At 46.0% G+C, this 26,055-nt stretch overlaps 1 protein-coding gene across 2 annotated transcripts; it reads left to right on the forward strand.

The window, feature by feature from the left end:
• The first annotated feature begins 5,966 nt into the window (after positions 1 to 5,966).
• On the forward strand, positions 5,967 to 25,588 carry asxl1 (ASXL transcriptional regulator 1). 2 transcript variants are annotated; one of them, XM_085780743.1, is made up of 12 exons: positions 5,967 to 6,334; positions 9,468 to 9,550; positions 9,780 to 9,782; positions 10,386 to 10,503; positions 16,691 to 16,892; positions 17,006 to 17,175; positions 17,267 to 17,351; positions 17,436 to 17,602; positions 18,262 to 18,358; positions 18,539 to 18,644; positions 19,713 to 20,793; positions 22,567 to 25,588. In XM_085780743.1, the coding sequence occupies exons 1-12, from the start codon at positions 6,278 to 6,280 to the stop codon at positions 25,120 to 25,122; spliced, it is 4,725 nt and encodes a 1,574-aa protein (XP_085636869.1). In that variant the 5' UTR covers positions 5,967 to 6,277; the 3' UTR covers positions 25,123 to 25,588. The 2 variants fall into 2 exon arrangements, with proteins under 2 accessions (XP_085636869.1, XP_085636868.1); XM_085780742.1 differs by lacking the exons at positions 5,967 to 6,334; positions 9,468 to 9,550; positions 9,780 to 9,782 and having other exon boundaries at positions 10,337 to 10,503; positions 19,713 to 20,147; positions 20,232 to 20,793.
• The last annotated feature ends 467 nt before the right edge of the window (positions 25,589 to 26,055 follow it).

The following is a 26,055-nucleotide window of genomic DNA, read 5'->3' on the forward strand; positions in this document are numbered from 1 at the left end:
GAGCAGCACTGTATTCACTATGATTATTTCATCTCCCATGAGGATCCTGCACAGGAGAGTAAAACAGAAGGCAAGGCAAGGCAATTTTATTTGTAGGCCTATAGCCAATTTTTTTTTACAAACAGTTTCTCTTAAAGGGCTTTACATGGCATCATAACAACATCCTCTGTCCTTAGACCCTCACATCCACTGAGGAAAAACTCTATAGAAAACCTTTTTAACAGGGAAAAATAGGAGAAACCTCAAGGTGAGAGACAGAGGAGGGATCCCTCACCCAGGACGGACAGACGTGCAATGGATGTTGTACAGACAAGAAAACAGTTTATAACACAGAATATGGAAAAACATGGAAAGGGTTAACAAGAGCTGATGAAGGCAGCTTCTGGTGGGAGGGAAGGCAGGGAGAGCAGACAAACACCAGAGCAATGCACTTAACTTCCTGTAGGTAGAGGTCAGAGGTCATTGGTCAGGAATCAGTGGACATTATAATGAGAAGGATCACAGAGACAGAGACAGGGGTGCTGAATACAACCACCCGTTATCAGGTGAAATATCATACGCCCAGTAGGTAACATGATGACAGCTGATCTCCATACAGGTCAACTCATCCACCCATTCCTCCATCCATTTCTGCATCCATCCATACCTCTTAGGGTTGTGGGGGGGCTGGGAGCCAATTCCTGCTTAGTCTCGGCTGATAAGAACCGATGTGAACGCTTTTTGTGCTTGCAGGTGAACTGTAAACTGGGTTTAATTTCAAAATGATGTCCTTGCATTGGTATCCAGATAGTAATGATGTTTGTGTTATGTTTGTTCGGTCACCTTGCTCCACAAAGAGCATCAGAGTGGGAGCTGGGTCCTGAAGAACAAGCTGGAGGAGGTGAGAACTCGGCTCCACAATCAGCTCTCACTCAGCCATGAGGTCAACGAGGAGCTGAAGGCTATGAGACAGAAAAGCAGCCTCCCCAAGACAGGGGCGGAGCTACGGGGTGGCCAATGGTGGTTGTCAGCAAGTGGTTTTTCATGATTACTTTGGTCAGTTCCAGTCAAGTTTTCTGACTTTGTTGTCTGTGTTGACTTCAGTTGTGAAGCATTTCAGACACAGACATCTGGTCTTTTGGTGGTAGCAAATTAATGGAGAGCCTGGTCTGCCCTCACTAACATTATATTGTGTGTATTCCGTGATTTTTAAGACAAGTCTTGTACAGTTACAAAATTAAACATCCATAGATTGATCACCAGCAGCAATGTTTTATTCCCACTAAAAGAATACATTTAATGTATCAATCTAGAACAGTGGGAACAAGCTGATATAATTTTATTAATATTTACATTTGTGGAGATTTCCTGATAACAATCTAATTGATATGAATGGTGGCAGGCCAACTGTTTTATGGCCACAATGAAAATAATGAATAAATAAAAACAACAACAGTAACATCATAATAGTGAAAACAGCCATAGATGCTTCTGGTATCTGCATGCCTTCCTTATGTGGTCTCACCCTGGCCACCCCAATGAAAAATTTCTGGTTCCGCCACTGCCCCAAGAGAAGACCAGCAGCCAGGAGAGTCAGGAGGAGGAGCCCACAGATCCACCAGAGGACCAATCTGAACCAGCAAAAGGAGCCCAGACTTGTGTGGATAGTCTGGGGCCGTTGACTCGCTGTTTTGGGAAGGAAACGGATCCAGGGCGAGAGAGACAGACCTTTCCTTCAAAATAAAAGCACCGAGCTAATAAAATGCGGTAAAACTCTTTAATTTAAGGAATATAATTTACAAGAAAGTCCCAGAGGCATTAAGTTAACATTTCGCTTTTATTGTATTACAAGTTAATGTTTATTTTATAAGTTTTATGTTGGTGAACACTTTTATTTTGGTGAATTTGGTGATTTCGGTATCCGCTACAGACAGGAACCAGAATGCAGTCTAATTCAGAGGTAACGGACACCAGGCTCTTCGCTTGTCTGAAGAGCCTGGTGATGCGAGGCTATGTGTGGAGATCATGGCCACCAGACCAAGGAGAAAGTCAGTCTGGAAGAGAGTCAGCCACTTCCTGTGGTGGGCTCAGAGGTGGAAGAAGACCAGTGAGCTCTCATCAGACATGAAAACTCTCAAGGCAGATAATTTGTTATAGCAGGAAGAGGACAGGAGTTGTGCTTCACTCCTTTCTTTCTTTCTTTCTTTCTTTCTTTCTTTCTTTCTTTCTTTCTTTCTTTCTTTCTTTCTTAATACACCAAAGTCTCTCATCAGATAATGCAGTTATATGCATTTAGTAGTTTTCACACAGAACCATAAAATGGTCTCTGTGCCTTTAAAAGATGAGGAAAGATCAAAGTTTGGATTTGTTTCTTAAATAGAAAAAGCTGGACGGTACAGGTCTTGTTGTTTGCCGCTCAAATTTTAAGTTGCACAGTTTCAAAACCAAACACAAAGATTCAACAAGTTTGATGTGTTCCAGCACCACGCCAGCAGATGGCAGGATTTGATCTGCTATCTGCTGGGAACCAACTGCAACAACTTGATTTACTTGAATCAAGTAGTGAACTTAGCCTGGTGAGGTCAGAGGGTCTGACAGGGTGATATCATCAGTGCAGCAGTGCTGGGGGCAAGGCAAGGCAAGGCAATTTTATTTGTATATCCCGTTTTTACCGACAGTTTGTCTCAAAGGGCTTTACATGGCATCATAACAACATCCTCTGCCCTTAGACCCTCACATCGACTGAGGAAAAACTCCATGGAAAACTCTTTTAACAGGGAAAAATTGGATAAATCCCATCTCTTCTAATTATCTCTCCAAAGGAAACATGTACATCATTGTAGAATCATTCACAAAAACTGAGCCTGTGGTACTCTGTATGAAGCAGTATGAATATCCATGATTTAATGTTACACTTAATAGAGAGAGCTATTTTTGTCACCCAGCACTAAAGTGTATTTTTTGATATTTGTATATAAACAATAAACAAAACATAACTTGAGTGTAGTTGGGCTTTACGGTTCTGGTGACTGTTCTGTTACTCATGTTACTTTACAGCTCAACTGATTTTGAATTTATGCTAAAGGGAGAAAGATGGTGGAGAAAGACTGAAAACATGAGGTGTGTTTAGTTGGGCCAGCCCACAATTTAGGAAAAAAAAGGATGTGTGTTCACACTAATAAAAATATGAGACTATCAATCATTTAAATACTAATTCAATTAATATTCTTGTCAGTGTATATTAGTAAGCTATTGCAGGAGCAGGTGTTGTGTGGTTAAGGAGCAGTGATGCTGCTGCTCTGGAGGGTTTAGTTTAAAATACAACACCTGCTATACTTTGACTAACATTTTATACGGTGTTATGTTTTCTAGATGTACGGTGTCTTTAACCTACATTACATCACCCTACATTTGTCTCAACTCCCTGAGTTTGACAGGCCTCTCCCTGTTCTTTATTTTTAATAAACAAAATATTAAACTTCCCAGTGACGTGCTCCTAATGTGTGAAAATAGTGTGTCTATCACTCATGTGTGTTTTGTTCTTAGTAGGATTTCCCTAATGCTGTAGAGACAGTATGTACTAGGGACTCCTTCTGTCCTCCTTTTCTGACAGTCTTACAGATTACAGGAGTCATACTACTTAGTCCTCACCGGGAGCGTATCTATGTTCCCTGGGGAACATAAGACCCTTTTTTTGAAAAACCCTAACCCTGTTCCCCATTTTTCCCAAAAAGGGCCCTATGTTCCCCGGTCGCAATACATACTTGTTCCCCGCTGTTGCCGGTCGATGGACTCTCTACTTATCTGGACTCTCTCTATCTGGCCTGTCTAGCCCTCTACCTGGTCTTTTTACTAAACTTAACCAACCCTTTCCTCCATTGCCTAAACCCAACCAATGGAACAATTCCATTTCTCACTCAAAGTCACAACTCAACTTCTCACTCAAAATCGGCAAAAATCTGCAAAGTCACAACTCCACTTCCAGGTATGGGACCAAAAGTTGCATGTTCCCTTTTGGGAGAAAGCGGGAAACAGAACCCTTTTTCTAAGGGGAAGCCTTTTTTTTTTTTTTTTTTTTTTTTTTAGAAAAAGGGTCAAAGGGAACATAAGGATGACCCCGTCCTAACCCATAGGATTACTGAAACTATGAATTGAAGAGATGGTAGAAAATTAAGTCTAGGGAAAGTCTAAATATTGTTCTCGCCATCACCATCATGCTCTCAAACCATATGAGGTTTGTAACACAAGCTATAATGAAACATTCAATTCAATTCTGAGTTGCAGACAGAAAACCGAGGCACTCATGAGGGTACGACCAATTAAAATGCCTTTATTGGTACATGGCTAATCTATTAAAAGCGAGTCAACGCGTTTCAGCCAAACTGGCCTTCGTCAGGACAAAAGTGAAATGTTTGTCAGTCTCAGTTCACAGTTAAGTAGGTAATTGCAGACAGCTGCTCAATGTGAGCAGGTAGGAGGTCACATGACCTGAACAGCAAGACCTGCCAATGACAAGCAGACTCTGTACAAAAAGAAAGAAATAATAAAATCACAGAGTCAATAAATCAGCATTGCACATTACATAATCAATTAAACAAATCAGAAATGCATACAATATAAATATTGAGCCTAATAAGAGACTGAGGAGCCGTCATCAGAGTCAATCTTAAAGGACAACAAAACACACCAATAGTCACAAAAATACACTCACAGAAAAGGAGAAAAATCGAGTTCTCCATTCAACCCTGGATACTGAGTGGCCTTTAATGTATAAATCCAGAATGACTCTCTTTGCAGGAGTATTTTGAGTCTATCTCCTCCCCTGATAGAGTCTTTAATATGTTCTATGCCTGATATCTTTAAAGAGTCGCAACTACCATGACTTACATCTTTGTAATGGACAGCCATGGGGTACTGTGGGTTACTAGTTCTAATGGCATGCTTATGTTCTGCCAATCTTGCCTTCAATTTACGCTTTGTTCTCCCAATGTAGAAGCGTCCACAGGGGCACTCAAGTCTGTAAACAACATAAGAGGTATTGCAATTAATAAATGCATTTATGTCAAATGTATGACCAGATGTCACATCAGTAAAATAATTGGCATTTATCATATTGCTACAGTGATTGCAATGTCCACACCTGTGATTACCCTTTAAGGTTGAAAGCCAGGTTTTCTGTGATACAGGAGGGAGATGACTCTTAACAAGTTTGTCTTTCAGAGTAGGAGCTCTTCTGCATTCAATTCAATTCAGTTTTATTGTCACTTCCATGAAACCCTCGTTATACATGAGAGAGAGAAGCTGTTCTCCCTGTGTCATATTGTTTGCCTGTATGTCCTCAAATGGCACAGAATTCTGCCTTAAAATGTGATGTACTACTGATGTGACTACATAGCCTACACGTGTCCGCGCGCTACACGTAAATTAATGCAATTTAACTACTTTACATTGACAATGACTGCAGTTTTGTCTCTATATTTACGTTTTCAAATTGCCCGCTATGAACTTCCGGGAACGATGCGATGTCTAGCCTACATGCATCACGTGACGATGAAGCATTTTGGACCTCCACTGACAGGACTTCTCTCTGCAAGGGCTACGGTCACTCCTCTTTTCTCTCTCTTTCTCTCTCACTCAGAGCCAAACGTAACGTAACCCCGCCCCTTTTCTATCTATGTCGTTATATGTCAATGTATATATTTAGCTTATTTATGTATCGATGTATCTATGTATCCATATATTTCCACCAGTCTATGGTCTTCACATACAGCACCCTATATATATATATATATATACACACACACACACACACACACACACACACACACACACACACACACACACACACACACACACACACACACACACACACACACACACACACACACACACACACACACAAGGCGGGCGTGGAAGGTAGATTGTGTAGTGTTTGTATGCGGAGCGTTTGACCTTTGACCTGGTTGTTGCATTCCAGAGAGGCTTGTTCTGCAGTTGCACCACGGCCAGCCAGTCAGCCAGTCCTGCACTCACACTGCTGCTGCTCCGCTGCTCCGCTGCTGAGAGGCGATGTGTGTTCAGCTCGTTTAGACAAAGCACTGGACACAGTAGAGAGAACCATCTGAGGCGAACAGTCAACGTAGCGTCGTTTCCGAGCTAAGTGGACCGTCTTGTCTCGGGTCTGCATAGTTAACCTAGAACGTAGTTAGCCATTTTGCTAAGCAGCTAAACCGCCATCGTATTGAGGTTTGCTTTGTAGACTCTCAGCAGGCTAGCCGCAGACACCAGTGCAGAGGAAATGAAGGACAAACAAAAGAGAAAGAAGGAGCGGACCTGGGCTGAGGCAGCTCGCATGGTAAATACTCTATTTTGCGCATTCAAGCAGCTGCGTGTTGGTTTTGTATGAATACATGTGAAGCGATGGGTCCAGATGTGTTGTTGTGTTTGAACATTCTCCTCACGACCACACACTGCTCTGCTGTAGCGTTAAATACAGCTAGCTAACGTTACTAACATAGCAGTGCTAACCTGGACACCACACTCGCTGTGTAAATGTTACTGGGAGGTCACATTTTACATTTACTGCGTGTCTTTCAGGGTGCTAACGTAAAAAAAAAAAGCTACGCAGTGCAACGCAGGATGCAAACGCTGGTTAGCACGCTAACGTCTGCCTCTGCTGTTTGAGCTCTTTGTTTGCTATGCAGCAAACTAGCTACTGCTACGCTAATTATCATTTGAGCAAGCCGACTAACCTAAGGTACATATAGGCTCCACAACAAATGTCTGCACTTTATGTGAACCAACCACTCAGAAAATGTGTCCTTGTCAAGTCTATGCCGTTTTTACACGCCTAACTTGACGTAGTATTAGCTAGCTAACGTTGTTGACTAAAATGCAGGCTAATGTTAACAAAGCTAAGGGGCTAACGTAAAGCACTAACTCAGCTGTCTTGTGAACCTACATTGGTACCAAATGGTAAAAGAAAGAGGGCGAGTTACACGAAGTCTGGCTCGGCCGAAGATCGAGCAGCTTTGGTAATTGCGAAAATAATCAAAGCAAACGAAAAACAATCTGCACATGAAGATATATTTTATCACAAAGATGCCATGTCAGATAAGTTGATTATCAACCACCGTTGTTAGGTATAGTATTCAGTGTTTATCCTCTATGTGAGGGCCATGGATTCAGTAGGCCCAGACCTCCAAAACCTGATTGAGCTCCAAATGAACAGAAAACTACATTCACTGTGAGCAGGGAACCATTGTGTAAATACCATAAATCAGCAGGTCCAGAATGCTTATTGTCATCCATTCACTTTGAACACACTTGGGGAGATTTATTTTTGAAAAATTTGTTAATGGGCCGTACACTCAATGATCCATAGCCACAAACAAAAAACGAGCTAAATGTCTTTTTTAGATTTTTTTTTCTCAATTCATTAAGCATCAGAAACTGAACAGGCTCATCAAAATGGCATTGTAGTTATGCTTGATGTTTGTTTTGTTCTTTGTTTTTTTGCAAGTTATTTGTTGCAAACTTGAACTGGGCACAGTTTGAAAGACTCAGATCTCTCTTTGTAGGTCCCACAGTTCACACTGGATGTCAAGAAAAAAATGACCCGGGTCAGGGAGGAGGCCAAGAAGCCAGCGGTCACTGTGACAGACCTTAGGTAGTCTTCCTCAGAAAGTGGAAGTCTCTTCTTACATACAGTTCGGCTCCATAAAGGATCCAGTGTCTCTTTGCAGGCATGTTATTTACTGCCCACCTGGAGTGGCACCAGGGCATTGTCACTGAGCGCCAGCTTGACTACCAGACATTGTATCTATCGTTTTCGTATCTGTCGTTTTCCTTGGGATGACCATGTACCATTTTACACAGTCTGAAGCTTGTCAGCTTGTTTTTGAAGGGTTTGCACATTAAGGACAGACCTGGCATGTTTGACAGAAGTAAGAACAGTAGCAGAAGCATTATCATCTCTGTCTAAGGCGGCTGTGGCTCAGGAGGTAGAGCATCAGCGTCGTCCATTAACCGGAAGGTCGGTGGTTCGATTCCCGGCTCCCCCAGTCCACATGTCGAAGTGTCCTTGGGCAAGACACTGAACCCACACTTGCCCTCCGATATATCATCGGATGTATGAATGTGTGTGAATGATTAGTTTCCAAAGCCTGTCTGTGAACAGTGCTATATGAATGTGTGTGAAAGGGTGAATGCGACCATTACATTGTAAAGCGCTTTGAGTGGTCCAAGTGACTAGAAAAGCGCTATATAAGTGCAAGTCCATTTACCATTTAAGCTCTGCAGTTAATTTGGGAATTCTGAGCCAGAATATTGTTTCAATGAACGTTGCCGTTTAATACATAGGTTGTGTGCATGGATCGGGAGGTAATGGTGTTTAGCAGAGAAGATGGTTGTCTAGTTAATTAGCCGTATAGCTCTAAATATAAAGTGTAACGTACGTGCTCTTCAGGTGTGTGCTGCAGCTACAAGTTCCAGCCTCTCCATGTGTGATTACAAGTGTCTGACTGTCCTTGAGCGTCCTAGTTAAAGGCCAGAACATCTATGGAGAGACTCTAAGATGGCAGAGGCCTCCAGTCAATCTGTCTGAGAGAATCTGACAGGAAGACTGAGAGGAACTGACCAAATCCAGGTATAACAGCTTGTAGAGACTCAAGAGGACTGAAGACGACTTTTGTCAATGAGAGATTTGTAAAATTGTCTAAAAGCTTGTTTCTCTTTGTCATTCTGGGTCCTTGAGTGTAGACTGATGGAGCGCAGTACTGTCACAGACGCGGGAGAAAGAAATTCAAAGTCACTGTAAATGATCCAGATCTGCCTAAAGATGAACAGGTTCCTCTCCGTCCCCCCCACCTGGTTCAGTAAAAACCAGTGCAGGACATTTTCTGTGAAATTGCTGACAAATAAACCAGCAGACTCAGATAGATAGATAGATAGATAGATAGATAGATAGATAGATAGATAGATAGATAGATATGAAAATATGACAACGAAGTTAACACAATGAGAATAACATTAGAAACACATTCCACTCCAGTCCACTCCATTACATAGATATCCACATAAACGGACAACTGTATCAGACTGCCTCGATCTTACTAAAGGGTTATGGGTTTGCTGTTGGAATAATATTTTATGGGTGTAAAGATGGAAAAAAAAAGAAACAAACAAAAGTGTGTGTATTTGTACATGATGATGAATGCGAGTGGTTGTGTTTTTTCAAATATGACAAAATTGATGAAGATAAATAAACTGTACAGAGAATTTTTAGTTTTACGTTTACTAGTTAAAGTGTGTAAATGCTGTGGGAACTTTTCCATCTCTGCAGGTCCAGGCATTACCTTTATTTCCAGAAGCATGAAAAACATCTTGATCCGTCCTGTGTTAAGAGTTTCTCCTGCAGAGCTCTGGGTGTGTGTGTGTGTGTGTGTGTCTCAACTATGTCTGGCTAAAAAAGTGTGAATGTTTTTCAGGTGTTGGAGAACTTCTCTGATGCTCCCATGACTCCCAAACAAATCCTCCATGTCATCCAGACCAAGGGACTGAAAGAAATGAGGTCACACACATGCACATACACACAATATTGTTCCACATTGTGTTGTTGCACATGCTAACATTTGTTCCCATGCTAGAAGAGATGATCTGTCATAGTTTTACTTTTCTATCCAGTATTTGTAGTGGTCACACACATCAGTAGACCATGCCAGACTGGTTCTAACTCAGGGTTTTTTGTTTTTTTCCCCCCTCTACTACATCTGGACCTCTTGACCCATGTTGACCAACAGAAGGTAGGTTCTCACACTTGTTACAATCCAGTGCCATCTCTCTTTATATCGTCCTAGTTGAGTGTCAATGTGTTTGCAGTATTTCGGTAAATACAGATGGATTTAACCAGTTTTTATTATTCTATTAAATTCCAATGGAGCAGCAAAACAAAAAACTGAAATTAAATAAAATGATTGCCTTCAAGCAGGAAGTAAGTCAACAGAGGTCTTGTATGGAGGCAGGAATAATTGATGGTCTGGTCATTTTATGCCCCCTCCAAAAAACACAAATACACTCATACACCATATTACTTCTTAAATTCCTTCTCCAAAAGATTTTCCGCTTTTCATTGTCATCAGCTCTTCACCAGAAACCAAATCACATCAATACATGTATATCAGTATTTAATTGTTTATTGATAAAACAAACAGACATGACCAGTTCACTGAAACTGACAGTAACGTAGTAGTAAATTCCAATATTGTCATTCAATGATCCTGCTGATTGATTTGTGACATTTCCCAAAATAACCTGATAGAGTCAGTAGTGGAGTCATGTCAGTGTACAGGTGTAGTGAGGAAATCTGTGTAATGAGATGAGTTGTAAACCTGTATGTGTTTGTGCAGTGGGACGGCTCCCTTGGCCTGCCTGGTCACCATGCTGCACTCCCAGGTGAGAGGAGACCGAGTCAAGAACAGCATCTTCTTCAAGCTGCCTGGACGGATGAGCCTGTTCACCCTGAAGGTGAGGACCACCCACACTCACCGGCCTGAGCTCATGTAACTAACGTCAGTGTGGTCAGAAGAACATTTCCACACAAAAACACATTTTTTAAAGATGCTATTGAGAGGTTACAGAGACAAATATAGTTGTTGTGGTGTTGGGGATGCACACGATTAACCGATAACAAAAACTTTGACCGATCAATACTATCGGTTGATTTTTTAAAAATTAGCTCCTTATGTGGTCAACTCGTGGGGGTGTATCGACACCTGCAGACTTCTACGTGCCTTAAGTCATATTTCGCTGCAAAACATTACACAGGAGGACTTAGCCTACAGTATGCAGTCCCCGTGAAGGAAGGTCAGACGACAGACTTAACACGGACGTCTGCATGTGCGTCACCTGTAAGGACGGTGCCATTAAGTTTTTTTTAAAAGTGACGGTGCTGTGCGCAACAGGCTCCCCGTACCTCACCGGCAGCTGATAGAGCTGTCAGAGAAGCTCTGCTGTTCCTCTCTCTTTCCATTTTTTACAATCTGGACCTTATTTCTAGCATAAAATACAATCATTTACTCACCCACATAACTTTGGTGTCATTACAAGTTGTTCTGATGAAATTATCTCCAGCCGAGAGCCGCGTATATCCATATAATGCGAGTCTACAGGGCAGCAGAATGCAGCCTCTAAATAACACATTATCTGCCACGAAACTATTCATTTCACCAATATTTTGTTATGATACGCTAGTGCTATTCCCCTCTGAGTCTGGGGTTAGCTGTTATCAACATCCGGGGTCTGTAGGTTGACCTACTGACCTCTGACCTGGATGATGTCATCTTTGAGCGCCGTGCGGCTCATTCTGATAATAATTATTCCACTTCAGCATTCAGGTCCATTTTTAGCGCAACTAGCCAGAGCTTTAATGAGTCCAGGTTGAGGAGAGGAAGCCTGTGGAAGCTGAACTTCATCCAGCTGCTCATTTTGTTCTGACAAGTCGGAAACACTCAGAAACGAACCATAGTATTGGCAGTAGCAATTTTCAGGTAAACAAGCCGCACTGCACAGCACTCAGAGATGATATCATCCAGGTCAGAGGTTAGTAGGTCAACCTACAGACCCCGGATGGAGGTTAGATCTTCAAAAATGTGAAGATCTAACCTTCTAACCATCTGAACACCAATCAGCTGAGCCAGAGCACAGTGGATGTGGCGCTGCACAGCTGTAGCTGTGTGTGTGTGTTTTATAACAGCAAAAAAAACACAAAACATTGTCGATCATCCTCTCAGGATGGAGGATCAGGTTGCCTAGTGGCACAAGCCTAGTCAGGGGCGTAGCACCAAATTCTGGGCCCTGTACACTCTTAATGTCAGAGGGCCATAATCAGCAATATTTTTATTTAATTATTTATTTTTCGAAAAGTAAGCCTATATGTAACAGGGATGCAAACAGTGCGCCGAAAAGCGAAACTCGCTTTTTTCATGACCAATTAGGTGACTTGTGTGAATCGTTCAGATCCGAAGAGTTTTTGTTTTGGGGAGGAGGGGGGGGGGGGTCTCAGTGTCTCAGCTGGGGTCAGTAAAGTGTTTTTCTAACAGGCTGACAGTGACAATCACGTGAACCTGAGGCGAACTCATTCATGGTTGCCTCTGATTACACTGATAACAGCCGACCTCCAATATAGACGCGACATGCGCGCTCATTAAAGCGGCGCGTATCCGCGTGCAGTTGGTGCGACGGCGACGCCGTTTTCCCCCCGTGCATGTCCGCGGCGCACAGCTCCACAGACATGCACGGTTCCCTACGTTGCTGTGTCAGGCAGGTGTTTCCCACGGAGCTCTGCCCCGTTTCAGAGGTGAAGGAAGCCTTAAAGACGTTGCCTCCGCGAATCTGCGATGTAGAATGTGTTCAATTCAAAAAGTGAAACTAACACATTATATATATGTCCACACTGAGTGTGTAATGGACATATATATATAATGTAGACATGTCTATTATTTTAATAATAATAATTATGACTAACATTCAGTGAAGACCTAAAAATCAGTATCTCCAAAATGGAAATATTGCAAAGGAATTTTTTTTTTTTAAGCATTTTTAATATAGAAATGTTGGCCTTCTGAAAACTATGTCCATCTATATGCACTCAATACTTGGTTGGGGTTGAACTACTGGAAATGGACTTTCCTGTGATATTGTAATGTACTTATTTGTTAATGGTGAGCCCCCCCCCCCCCCGGGAAATTCCTCTCTTTTTTGGTCCTGACCCGTTTGCATCCCTGATGTAACCAGTACTTGAATTACTTTTTTCGTGTAACGCGTAACGTAACGCGTTAGTTTCGTGCGTTGAGTAATCAGTAACTTAGTTTTTTTTAAAAAAAAGTAATCCGTTACTTTTCTCCGGATAAGGAAAAGAAAATCCCGACTGCAGCCTGCTTTTTGTCAGACAGAACGGCTAGACTACTGTGCAACCTGCGGATGTGTCAGCCGAGGCGCAGCGCTGTGATGCGTCTGTGCCCTGCTGACCTACGTGTGTGTGTTTCAATTCACCAGCGAAAAGGACAAGAACATAACGGTAAAATGCACACTGCGTTGGTGATGACCTTCTGTCAACCGCAAAAAATCCACTTCCAATTTAAGGGCCCATAGATCAGCTCCACGTACGGACCTGCTTCTCCAGCAGCAACAGCTCAGCCCGGCTCTCAGCGCTTGGCCGCTCTCAGCGCTTGGCCGCTTTCAGCAGCGCCCTCTCGGCGAGCGGCCGCTCAGTTCTCCCCCGGTCCAGCCCCGGATCTCTACTCCATAGCTGCCGTAGCAGCAGTGTGATAGCAGTACATTTAACCGCATTTTTAACTTTTATTACACACAAGGCAGGAAGTTCACGTCTCGCCAGCCTCCCTCCTCTCCACACGTTGAGTCCTCCGTTCAAACTGACAGACAGATCGAGCAGTGTGAAACCCCTATGTGGCATATTTGACTGTCTTTCCTGTTAATGTTATCCTGTAGAGTTAATTTGGTTGGATGACTGATGTTATTCGTCAGGACTCGGTGCATTTAAAAGAGGCTGTCTGTCAGTTGTTGCAGCATGTGCGAGGCGCGCTGCAAAATGCTTTTCATTTTTAGTAACGCATGAGTACTCTAACGCGTTACTTTTATTCATAGGTAACGCTGTAACGTAACTAATTGATGGTAACGTTGTAACCTAACTAACTACTTTCCAAAGTAACTATACCCAACACTGTATGTAACAAAAGTGTGCCATGTTGCACAAAGTTTAAAAAAAGCATCACGTCTCCTTCACGTGCAGCAGCGGCGCGCACACACTGACTGCACGCATCACCGGTCTGCTGGTGCAGCAGCAGCCGAGCAACATGGAGTTTGAGAATATAAGGAAAAAAATAAAGTCAGGAGAGTTAAGTTTGAACACGTTTGATGGAAAGTGGGAGGTGTGGAGGGTGCAGCAGCTGCTGGCAGAGATGTGCTGCATGACTGAGGACCCTGGACAGCGCCGCCGCCCAATTTTATCAGCCCACGAATTTAAAAAAAATGTCAGGTTTAAATCGGGCTCGGGCTCATAATTACAGTTAACATGTCTGGCCGGGCTTGGACACAACGTGCACGGGCTCAGTATAGGGTCGGGCCTTTTTTGGTCCCGATCTAAGCTCTAACAGGAACGCTGTCGGGACAGATTTTCGGCAAACGATACCCCTATTTCTGTTTTTTGGTCAGCATGAGGACAGTTAGCCTCCAGGTCATTCAATCTGGGCTCACTCACGTTTCACTTTTCGCCCGCCGCTGTCTATGGGCGGACTAAACCATTTTGTGCCTTCAAGAGGGGGCCCCCAGATTGTCCAATATGTTGGGAGAACTGTGACACAGAGTTCATTCTCTCAGTTGATGTTATCAATATATTTTAAATAAATTATGACACCCAAAATTCAAGTTTCACTCATTATCTACTCACCCTTATCTACTCACCCTCATGTGGACTAAGGGCTGGGAGAAGTTTCAGAGTCCTCCGTGCCTTCTCTGAGTTACAGCGGGGCTCCGTGCAGCACTGCATGTCCATATGACGGTAGCGAATGGGGCTCAATTTTCTTCGTTCAAAAAGACACACCAAAAAACATCCAAATACCTCCATAGTGCTCGTCTGTAATGTCCCTCTTGTATTGAAGCCCCAACATGAGAAACTGTTCCGAAAAAATTAAATAAGTCTATATTTTAAGCTTGTTTGTAGGTGAAGCTCCCAGCACTGCTCTTCCTGGTCCGTCCAAATCGGCGCACATCGTGTGAGATTTGGACGGACCAGGAAGAGCAGTGCTTTGGTGTGTCTTTTTGGACGAAGAATTGAGCCCTGTTCGCAACCGTCATATGGACATGCAGTGCTGCACGGAGCCCCGCTGTAACTCAGAGAAGGCATGGAGGACTCTGAAACTTCTCCCAGCCCTTAGTCCACATGAGGGGGAGTAGATAATGAGTGAAATTTTGGGTGAACTATCCCTTTAATTGGAGGGTCCAATTCATTCAAAATAAAAACATCACACACAAAAAAGAAATAATTTCAGGATTTGGATGGGCCCTCTCCCTACTGGGTAGCCAGGTCTCCTTTTCCCCCACTACCACACCCATGAGCCTAGTCACAGACACTCAGAGCATTTTAATCCTATTAGTTTAACAGTTTAAAAAAATATTCAGAATGTGCATCCCTACTTGTTATCAAAAAACATAAAGACACTCAGGTTGTAATTGCTAAGGTATAAAAACACTGTAGATTAAACATTGTCAGTGACATTGTGTTGGTTGTTTCTGTGGAGCTGTGGATTTGATGCATCAACTATCTGATCATACCTGCAAACTAGTCACCTTTCGGCTATAATCGCCGTTTTTCTGGTCAACTGGGTCGTTTACGTGAATCGTGCAGAACCGGGGAGTTTTTCAAAGGGGGGGGGTGATAGAGTCTTGATAAACATATCGGACAGCTTTTATTTTGAAACGACACGCGGGAAGTTATCTGATGTATCGGTGGAACGCAGAAAACTATGATGACAGGCGCCTTGGATAAGCGTGTGTGTGTGCATCGGGGCCATTCAGCTGTAGCGTCTTTTGCTCACATACTTTCAATGTAGGCGCGAGTTATGCACGCGGCGCGCCGCACATTCGCCGTGCTTGTTTTTTCATGCACATTCGCGGCACACAGCTCCATACCTGCTTCTACCGCTGGTGTTCTGTCAGACCGGTTCTGCTCCGTTTGAAAGGCGAAGGAAGAACGTATGTGGAAAGACGTGATACACACTCATTTTATGTGCTGTGATTTTCAACCCCCAGGCTACATACAATGCTGTGAAAAAGTATTTTCCCCTTCCTGATTTCTTACTCAAACTTGTTATTAGTCATCAAACAACTTTTAATAGCCTAAACAAAGATGACCGAAGTAGGTAAATATAAAATGCACTTTTTAAATTATGATTTCATTTATTAAGGGGAAAAAAGCTATGCAAACCTACCTGATCCTATGTGAAAAAGTAATTGCCCCCTCTTGTGAAATCATGAACTAACTTTGATAAACCTTTTTATTTTTTTTGGAAAGCTGGTTCAATTTCACTCGTCACATCCAGGCTCCAGTGATCCATGGTGAGAGCCTTTATCCACTAATGGAGAAAGCTTGGAACAGTGGTGAAAACCTTCCCAAGATGGCTGCCCCATCAAAATATTATACAAATAAATAAAAACATTGTGTGACAAATCTGCAAAAAAGTAAGAAATCAGGAAGGGGGCAAATACTTTTTCACAGCACTGTATTTAATGGAGGGGGGACAATACCTGATATTCTCAGCTGTAAACAGTAGGCTAAATATAATCATAGAAAGCTGAAAGCCACAGGTCATGTGGTCATCCAAACTGATGCATAATTTTTAGTCAAATAAAGTGAACATTTTCTGCAGCTGACCCCACCTCATTGAGGTGTACTTATTCTCTCAAAGCTGTCTTTTTAATGAGAGATTTGCTCTCTGTTTAACTGGGAACGCTCCAAAAAGCATAACTTGCATATTAAAATCACAAAAATTTTCTCCCGGGGGGGGGGGGATTGGTTTGGTTTTTCGGACCTTGTCACCTTTTTTACTCTCTGGAGTTTGCAGGTCTGATCTGATGAATGTCACACATGCGGAGAACATTTTTCCTACACGCTAACTCATTACTGTTCACTCTGTAGAAAAACGCCCTCCAGTGGACAAAGACTACTTCAGAGTCGGAGACAGCGGCCGAAGCGGCGGGTAGCACCGCCCATTCAGCTTCTAGCAGCAGCGGCGCCACAGCAGGTTCGGCTGTGGTCCCCGTGGGCCCGTCCGAGGCCACGGAGCAGGAGAGCTGTGACTCCACTGAGACCACTGCTGCTGCCAGTGGAGACAATGATGGTAACGATGCAGAATTTGTGACAAGTGTTGGTCAGAGATAGCATCAGGAACACGAGCCTTATCCTCTGTCCCCTGAGTGCTCCTCTTAAGTGTGTTTTCTCCCTGATCTGAAGCCTCGGTGGATGAAAGCTCATCCAGCGCCTCCTGCTCCACAGAGCAGCAGACCACCAGCTCCCAGCCACAGACCCGCCTCAGCAGGGCAGCAGGACAACAGGGACGCACAGACACACAGCAGACCCAGCACACTCAACACGCCCAGACCAGACTGAGCCGCTCCAGACAGGTTCTTAGTTTTGTTACAGAATTAAGGGTAATTGTCTTAATGAAGTTCAGTCATTAGTCACTAACTGTCCATCACATTATGTGTGTTACAGTCAGGGAGGCAGAGGAAGAAAGCAGTGATGATGCCTCGTGTGGTCCTCACCCCTCTAAAAGTGAACGGGGAACACGTCCCCTCAGGTAAAGAACAGCACAGTCACAGACCTGAACGTTCAGTATCAGGCTGAACCTCCACTCAAACCTTGAAACTCTTTACTGTGGCAGGTCCCATGAAGAGGAGTCGAGGAGGGGTGGATGTAGACTTTGAGACACCAGGCTCCATCCTGGTCAACACCAACATTAGAGCCCTCATCAACGTGCGGACCTTCTCAGCCTTTCCTACACACTCTCAGCAGCAGCTGCTGCAGCTGCTGCCAGAGGTGGACCGTCAGGTGTGTGGTTCTCTGCCCTCAGTTTCTCCTCAGCTCACATGTCCCAGCCTGATCAACTGTAACTCAACTCAGACTGCAGTAATTCAGGAGTCAACACCATGGACCATTGACTTGAATGAATGAATGAATGAATGACTGCTTTGTCACTGTACATACAGTACAGTGAAATGAAAACATCTGCATCTATTACATTCACTTAAGTAAACTGTAGCTCAAAATTTTTACATTAGAAGCAATTGGTCAGTGCTAGTGATTCTTTTTTTTTCAGCTCCTATATAGGTCAGATGAACTTCATTGTCCCCAAGGGGAAATCTGGCTTTTGCAGTCACATTGACAAATAATATGTACGTACAATATGTACACACACATTCGCATACACGGTCATAATAATAGGCAAAGCATACCAAACAAACTCCATTTGAATCTGACGGGTATTGAGCTCAACCAGAATGAAGAGATACGAATTTGAACAATAAAGTTGAGTAAATAGAATAGGTAATTTTAAAATAAAAAATGTATCCTTTATATTTTTCATGAATGAAATTTGATGCTCAGCTAAATGTCAGGAAATACAGACCTTGTTCTGTTCTTTACAATCATGTGAAGCAGATGTGTTGACTGTTCACCTGCTGTTTGTACATCATGATCTCTCTGTGCAGATTGGACCTGATGGGATGGCCAGACTGAGCAGCTCAGCTCTCAACAATGAGTTCTTCACCCACGCCTCGCAGAGCTGGAAAGAGAGGCTGGCTGAAGGTAAAGATTTACTGAGATCTCTGAATGAAGGAAGTAGTGAAGCAAAAAGTGATCAATGTTGTCAATGAAACAGCCCCAGCAAATGCACTGGAAACACTGGAAATAACCCAGTTTTAGATGATGTTCCTCCAGCTTGTTGAGCCTCTTTCTTTAACCTTCTCATGTGTTTGATATGTGCAGGTGAGTTCACCCACGAGATGCAGGTGCGTTTTCGACAGGAGATGGAGAAAGAGAAGAAAGTGGAGGCCTGGAAGGAAAAGTTTTTTGAAGAATACCACGGGCAAAAGTAAGAACAGACATTTATCCATATCTGAACTGAACTTTGTTAAATGGATAGTTTGGCTTTTTTGACATAGTTGGTTATGTTAGCAGCGGTAGAGTCTGATCAGTGTGCTCCCAGTTTTGAGAGCTGACCAGCAGAGATGCACCAAAAATCTTTTTATATAGATTATTCTCAGCCTTTAAAGGGATAGTTTTAGATAGATTTTGGCAAATTCTCCTATTGCCATAATCCCTATAGTCATAGCAGTAGGTTCACTACCGTTAATTGTCGGTTCAAGCTGTTTTTAGACACAAGAGTGTTTTGGAGTTGTTGGATTGTGTATTTCGTTTGATGAGGGAAATTTGGAAATACCATGAGCCTCCGTTGAGTTAGCTGAGCAGCTCACGTCTCTGCCCCACCGATCTTAAGACAGCTTGCACCAACCATTAAAGGTAATGAACCTACTCCTAAAACTATAGGGATTATGGTGATAGGAGAATTTGCCAAAATGTTGAACTATCCCTTTAATCTTCCCATGAAAACAGCACTACTTTTTTTTTTTAATGCTCAGCTTAGTAGTTATGGTAAGCAACCAGAACCAGGGCGAGAGAGACAGGATGCGGAATTTGATGGATGCGCAATAGGCAATTGATCCTAGTTTTGCACATTATACCTGTAGTTTGTAAATGCATATTTTCGCTAAAGTTTGGGGCGGTGGGGTGGAAGAGAGATAAATGTGTGATGCTCACCATGTAGCATGCTTAAATGAATAAAATGTTTCAAAACCGGAGACAGAAATCAATGGTGCGCCAGAATTTAAAGTTTTATTTTGGTGAACACTTTTACTTTGGTGAATTTGGTAAATTCTGGATCCGCTCTCGAGACCGGAACCAGAATCCAGACAAAATTCAGAGTGAACGGAAACCAGGCTCTTCTCTCTGTATCAAGAGCCTGGTGATGCGAGGCTAGTTCAGCTACTGTATTCCTACACACCCACCTACTGAGCACACTGTATTATACCACAGCAAAAGTGTCAGCCTTTCTGTTGTCTCTATCTCCACCATGTGTTGAACTGAGGTTGTGTGTCTGCAGGTCCGGTCTGACACGAGAGGAGTCTCTGAAGCTCACCATGAGCGAAGCCAGTGAAGTTGGAGCCAGTGTGCTCGACAGTGACGTGGCAGTGGTGGCCAACGGAACCCCCAAGAGACGCAGCGTGGGCCGGCGGAGGAGGGACGGCAGGATGAGGAGACGCACGCGCGCCGACCTGCGGCGCAGGGCCCGTAGGACCCTCTGCAAGGCCCCGGCTCCGGCTCCGGCCCTGCAGGCTGCGGAGGCGGCTGCGGAGGCGGCCGAGGCCGGCACCGCCGCCGACATCTCGGCGGTCTCTGTGGGCTCTCCTGAGTCGGACGGTACGGTGGTCCAAGGCGAGGTGGTGCTGCAGGCTGAGTGTGGCGTGGAGCTCCCAGCTGAGAGCGCCTCCATGGAGCCCAAGGACTCTCCAGACCCAGAGCCACTCACCTTACCAGCCTCTACTCCCACTCCCACTCCCACTCCTACTCCCACTCGCACTCCTACTCCTACTCCCACTCCCACTCCAACCCCCACTCCTACCCCGACTCCAACCCCCACCCCCACCCCCAGTCCCAGTCCCAGTCCAGCGTCCACCAGTGCGAACGAAGAGCCCGAGGTCACAGCTCGCCTGCTCCCAGAGGAGGCTGCACCTGTCCTCACCTCCACCTCCTCACCTTCATCATCATCCTCCTCCTCTGTCTCATCTGCTTCTTCACCTGCCTCCTCACCTTCCTCGCCCTCTGATAGACAAGGAGCGTTTGCCGCCGGCCTGGACTCATCTTCCTCATCCTCAGCATCCTCCAGTGCGGCGGTGGCGGCCGATCCCCTGGATGACACGGCCTCCGTGGTCACGTCCGTCACTGGAGGCACCGCCACCAGCAGCCGCGAGAGCAGCCCCTCAGCCAGCCCAGCCAGCACCCCTGCCCCCAGCGCCCAGCTCAAGGAGCAGAAGAGGAGGCCAGAGGAGACTCAGGCCTTCTCCAGCTTCTCCGAAAAGAGGCCGCGGCTCGACGACCGTCAGTCCTTTCGTACCACAATTGACAGTGTCCGTTCGGAGAAGCCGCAGCCGACAACAGAAGAACCCAAGGTGCCGCCTATCAGGGTAAGACTGCACTGCACTAACCTGCACAGACCATTAAAGGGATATTTCAACATTTTGGCAAATTCTCCTATTGCCATAATCCCTATAGTTTTAGGATTAGGTTCATTACCTTTAATTGTCGGTGCAAGCTGTTTTTAGATCGGCGGGGCATCATCAAACTCATCAAATACACAATCCAACAACTCCAAAACACTCATGGACAAGTTGTGACCTGCACATTCACCACGCTATGAGATAATAATGGAACGTTACAAGACAGAGTTATTTTGAGGCAAATGCTTAGCAGGAACTACATCCCAGACACGGCTTCTCAGCAGAGTGACTTTGCTGTCTTTACACTGCAGGCCTTGATGCCCAATTCTGATTTGTTGCCTATATCTGATTTTTTTGACTGTCTATTTACATGTTGTATCAGAAGTGACCCAGATCTGATATCTGCATTTACACCTGCTGTGCTTGCATGAAACAACCCGCTGGAAATAAACTAGTGATTTTTTTTTTAATACAGGAGATTATGATTCCATAATATTTTTAAACGAAGGTGAGTCTGGTGCTCAGAGTTTATATCCAACACGTCACTTACGAGGTGAACGTCTGTCCTTACTAAATGAAGTTGGTGAAGTGACTGCGTGGAGCGGAGCTGCTGTGAGATGAGCAGCTGACAGTGACGGTGACAGTTGTGCCACCATTCGATCCTCGGTCGCTCACGTAGTGAGGACGGGACAAAGCCTCTTGGGACACAAATGTGTATTGTTTTTCCTCTCTTGATTTCTTATCGGCTCAGTTCAGTTTTCGTTTCGGTAGGAAAACGTGAAATCTGGTGTTTATCGCGCGCTCCCTTTTCACACTCCTGCCCTCGATCTGCATATAAATTGATATTAGGCCTACTGTATATGAAAACAAGAACTAGTGAGGGGGAAAAAACAGACGCGCAGACACCACAAAAATGAAACACTGTAACTCCTGTGACAGTGACCACAGCTGGCCACAGCTGGCCACAGTAGTCCAGCTCAGCCCCACGTGTCAATCACGGGCTACAGAGGTTCAGTGAGACGCGTGAGCACGTGAATTAATATTATCATTGATGACGTATGACACGCATTGCCAGGAAAGATCCGATCTGTCTGTTTAGACTGCAGACACATTGGCAGATATCCGATTTGTATCTGAGTTATTTCCACATATGACAGGGGGCTGAATCTGATCTGACAATATCTGATTCCATGCGCATTTGTCCCGTTTACACATTCATGTTACAGATCCGATCTGAGCCACTTGAGAGGGAAAAAATCGGAATTGGGCCACTTGAACTATGCAGTGTAAAGACAGCCTTAAAAAGCGAAAAGTAGTTCAGAGTATTTGCTTCATGTGTTGTAATGTTACATAATTATACGTTAGTGTGGTGAATGTGCAGGTCACAACTTGTCCACCAGAGTGTTTTGGAGTTGTTGGATTGTGTATTTAGTTTTATGAGGGAAACCCAGAAATAACGCACGCCATGCAGAGCTCACATCTCTGCCCCGCCGATCTAATCGTGGAAATACCATTAGCCTCCGTAGCTTTAGCTGAGCAGCTCACGTCTCTGCTCCGCCGTTCTAAAAACAGCTTGCACTAACAATTAAAGGTAATGAACCTACTGCTATGACTATAGGGATTATGGCAATAGGCAAATTTGGCAAAATGTTAAACTATCCCTTTAACTAACCCCAATAACATCTTTTTACATTTCTGAACAGGCAACGTTTTTTCACTGTTCCTTTGTCTCTGTCCCAGATTCAACTGTCCAGAATCAAACCTCCCTGGGTCAAGGGCCACCCCACCTACCAGATCTGCCCCCGCATCGTGCCGCCCGGGGAGGGCTCGCGGCGGTCGGGGACGGGGGGCGCACGCACCTTGGCCGACATCAAAGCCCGCGCCCAGCAAGCCCGGGCCCAGCGCGAGGCCGCTGCTGCTGTTGCAGCCTCTGGCGACGGGCCGGGGCCGAGCGGGGGCCGGCTGCGGCCTGCTGCTGGGCTACCGGATAGCAGCAGTGGAAGAAGAGCACGAGAACATCCAGGACCTATCGAGCCCGGAGGAGGAGGAGGAGGAGGAAGCAGCAGGGGGGATGGTGGGATGGAGGAGCAGGGATCGCCTTCAAGCGCTAATTCGTCTGGAACACAACTACTGCTTCTCAGTGTAGACCCCACGCCTCAGCCCTCCCCCTCCCTGTCCACTACCTCAACTTCTGTCTCCTCGGAGACCCCCAACCCCCGTCAAGAGGAGGCATCGGGGCGGCCAGAGTCTGGAGAGGAACTAGAGACAACATCAACCGGTGTCCAGAGCCCCTCCCATGGTCCCACTGACAAGCTCACCGACTCGCCAGAGCCTGACGCTGCAGCTGAGTCTGTGGCCCCCCAGCCCACCAGGCAGGACCAGGTCCCAGAGTCTGTGGCCGCCCCCCCAGAGAGGGCAGACCAGGGCTCTAAAAAACCCTCACTGGCTCTGACCTCCATCCCTGATTCCCTCCCCAGGTTTGGGGCTCAGGGTGTGGACGTTATTCAGACGCTGGCTAGCTCCAAGGAAGCAGGTAAGGAGGTGGGACAAGGAGGCGTCATCCAGCACGGCTCCCACCACGTGGAGCCTCAGGAGATACACTATCACTCCACAGACAGACGGCACCTGGCTGCAGCCTCTCCTCACCACCGGGGCCCTTCTGGAGCAGACAAAGATGACGAGGGAGGGACCCACAGCGACTCCACGGAAACCGCCTCAGACTGCGAGAACGAGAGCCAGGATGACGAGCAGCAGCAGCCGGACCAGGACTGGGGCCCCCCCCTGAGCGCTAAGAGAAACAGCCAGTTGGTCATCTGCAGCCCTTCTCCTCAGAACCAGCAGCCGGTCATCCAGGCCCACGTGTCCAGCCGCCAAGGTCAGACCGTCATCCAGCCTTGCTTCCCCAACAGTCTGCAGAGCCGCCCCCATCCTCTGGACCACCAGTTTCACCCCACACCTCACACACAGGGGCTGAAGGACGCCCACGACGGGGTCAAAACGGAGCCTGTAGAGGACAGTCCAGCCTCCAGACAGGGCTCTGCTGAGGACGAGTGTCGTGGAGGCTTGAAGGCCTCGGCCGGCTCCAAGAGACTGGCCGGCTCTGCCAGACCCGTGTCCAGTGTGGAGGCCAACAACCCTCTAGTGACCCAGCTGCTGCAGGGCAGCCTGCCACTGGAGAAGGTTCTCCCCTCACACTCTGCCAGCAGGCTGGAGATCAGCCGACTGCCAGGACCCCACCCCAGACCACAGCCGGCCAGGACCCCGGGACCCTGCCACAGGCCCGAGGCTCCGGCCCAGTCTCCTAGTCCAGAACTGAATCCGGCCTCTCAGATCCACACCAAGTCTCCAAGCGGCCGCCCGGCCTCCTGTCTGATGGAGGCGCCGGCCGTGCCGCAGTACCAGGCCCAGCAGCACCCCGGGGCCGTGCCCGTCATCACCTCCCTGCCCCCCTCCTCCTCCACCAGCTCGCTGTCCTCCAGGAGTAAGGCCGACCTCGGCTCTCAGACCTCTGTGGAGTCCGCCGTGATCAAAGAGTCCCGTGGCCCCCAGCCTTCACCCGGGGCCACTACGGATCGGCCCCAGCCGGCCCATCGGACCATGCCCCACGGCCCGTCTCCTCCCCACGCAGACACCTGTCCCACGGAGGTGTTGCCCACTATTAAGATCAACTGGCGCACCCCCCAGTCTCAGCTCTCCCACACCCACCAACAGCAGATCTCACTCACCATAAAGAATGAAGTGGCAGCGCGCCCCTCCTGCCAGGCTCTCACCAAATCCTCCCCCATCATGCCCATGAGCGTTACCAAAAAGGAGCCTGTGAGCTCAGTAGACAGCTACCTGAGTGGGGGGGCCATGGAGGGGCTCCTCAACATGGAGATGACTTTAGCCAGGATGGCAAAAAAGGAGCACATCAAGGCTCCCTACTCCTCCGGCTCCCCCTCCACCTCCTCCTCTCCCTCCCCCTCCTCCTCCCTTCCCTTCCAGCTGTACGGGAAGCTGCCCAAGCAGGGCGGGGGCGTCAGCGCCGTGAGCTACACGGCCAACGTGTCGGTGATGGACAATGGCGGCTTCTCGCGGAGCATGGCGGACGGCGTGCTCCAGCTGCACCCCCACCCGGCCCTCGGCCAGACCACCCTCAGCATCCAGGCCTTCACCGACGGGACGACGGAGGAGGTGGCGCTCAAGTGCTCGTGCCGCCTCAAAGCCATGATCATGTGCCAAGGCTGCGGTGCCTTCTGCCATGACGACTGCATCGGGCCCTCCAAACTCTGCGTGTCATGTCTGGTGGTCAGATAGCATGGTGAACTTGTGTGTGTGTGTGTGTGTGCGTGCGTGAGTGTGTGAGTGAGTGTATGTACAGGATCAGCAGGAGGACTTGGGGGGGCTCCGTGTACAGATGCCTGATGGGAGTGGAGCTCACAGGAGGAGCCTGACAGGCAGGACTTGCCTTGTATTATATAACTGGTCTGTATTTTTTGTTGTTGCAGTTTTTTTAGTTGTACTGATATATTGTTATTGTTATTATTGTTATTATTATTATTATTATTATTGTTATTGTGAATTTGGGGCATGATTGATTGTAGATTGTGCCTTTTTTTTGTTTTCTCTCCTCAAAAACATTTACCTCATCTTATCTTGCTCCACCTCTCATCACTCGGTGGCCATGTTTGTTTTGGTCCCTGTCTGCTCTCCTGGGCAGATGGGGACTTGTTGTCTCTTTGCGCAAAGAAGTATTTTTTTAACCATTAAAATGAGTAAATGAGTTTGTTTGACTGGTTTGTGTTTGACTTGGTTACACTTCAGCTCCAGTCTGAAAATAAAATGATCAGTGAGCGGTCAAAGGCTTTTTGAATCATTAATACCTGACACTAACTCCTCCCCTCCTTCCCCTCCTACCAGACACCTGACCATCACATCAACATCACAGTCCACTTTGGTCCAGTACCATGTAACACAAGGGCGACCATCACCATTGTTGATACTGAAGCAGCTAACACACTAACTACCAGTGGTTTAATATTATTATCACAGTAGTGTTTCATTTCTGTGGTCTTCCTCTGATCCTCCATGAGGAAACGGATGCAGACCGTCAGAGCTTCTGGAGCTGCTTTCACAAACATATTTCTTATCTTCTTCCAAGTTGTGAGAAGAGAGAAATCTATTGGAGGTCACACTGTTTCACCAAAATACAGACTGACTCACTAAAAGCCAGAAACCTTATCCACAGGC

This window comes from Trachurus japonicus, chromosome 7, assembly GCF_045865225.1.
Source record: "Trachurus japonicus isolate A0001 chromosome 7, Traja_1.0".
Lineage (NCBI taxonomy): Eukaryota > Metazoa > Chordata > Actinopteri > Carangiformes > Carangidae > Trachurus > Trachurus japonicus.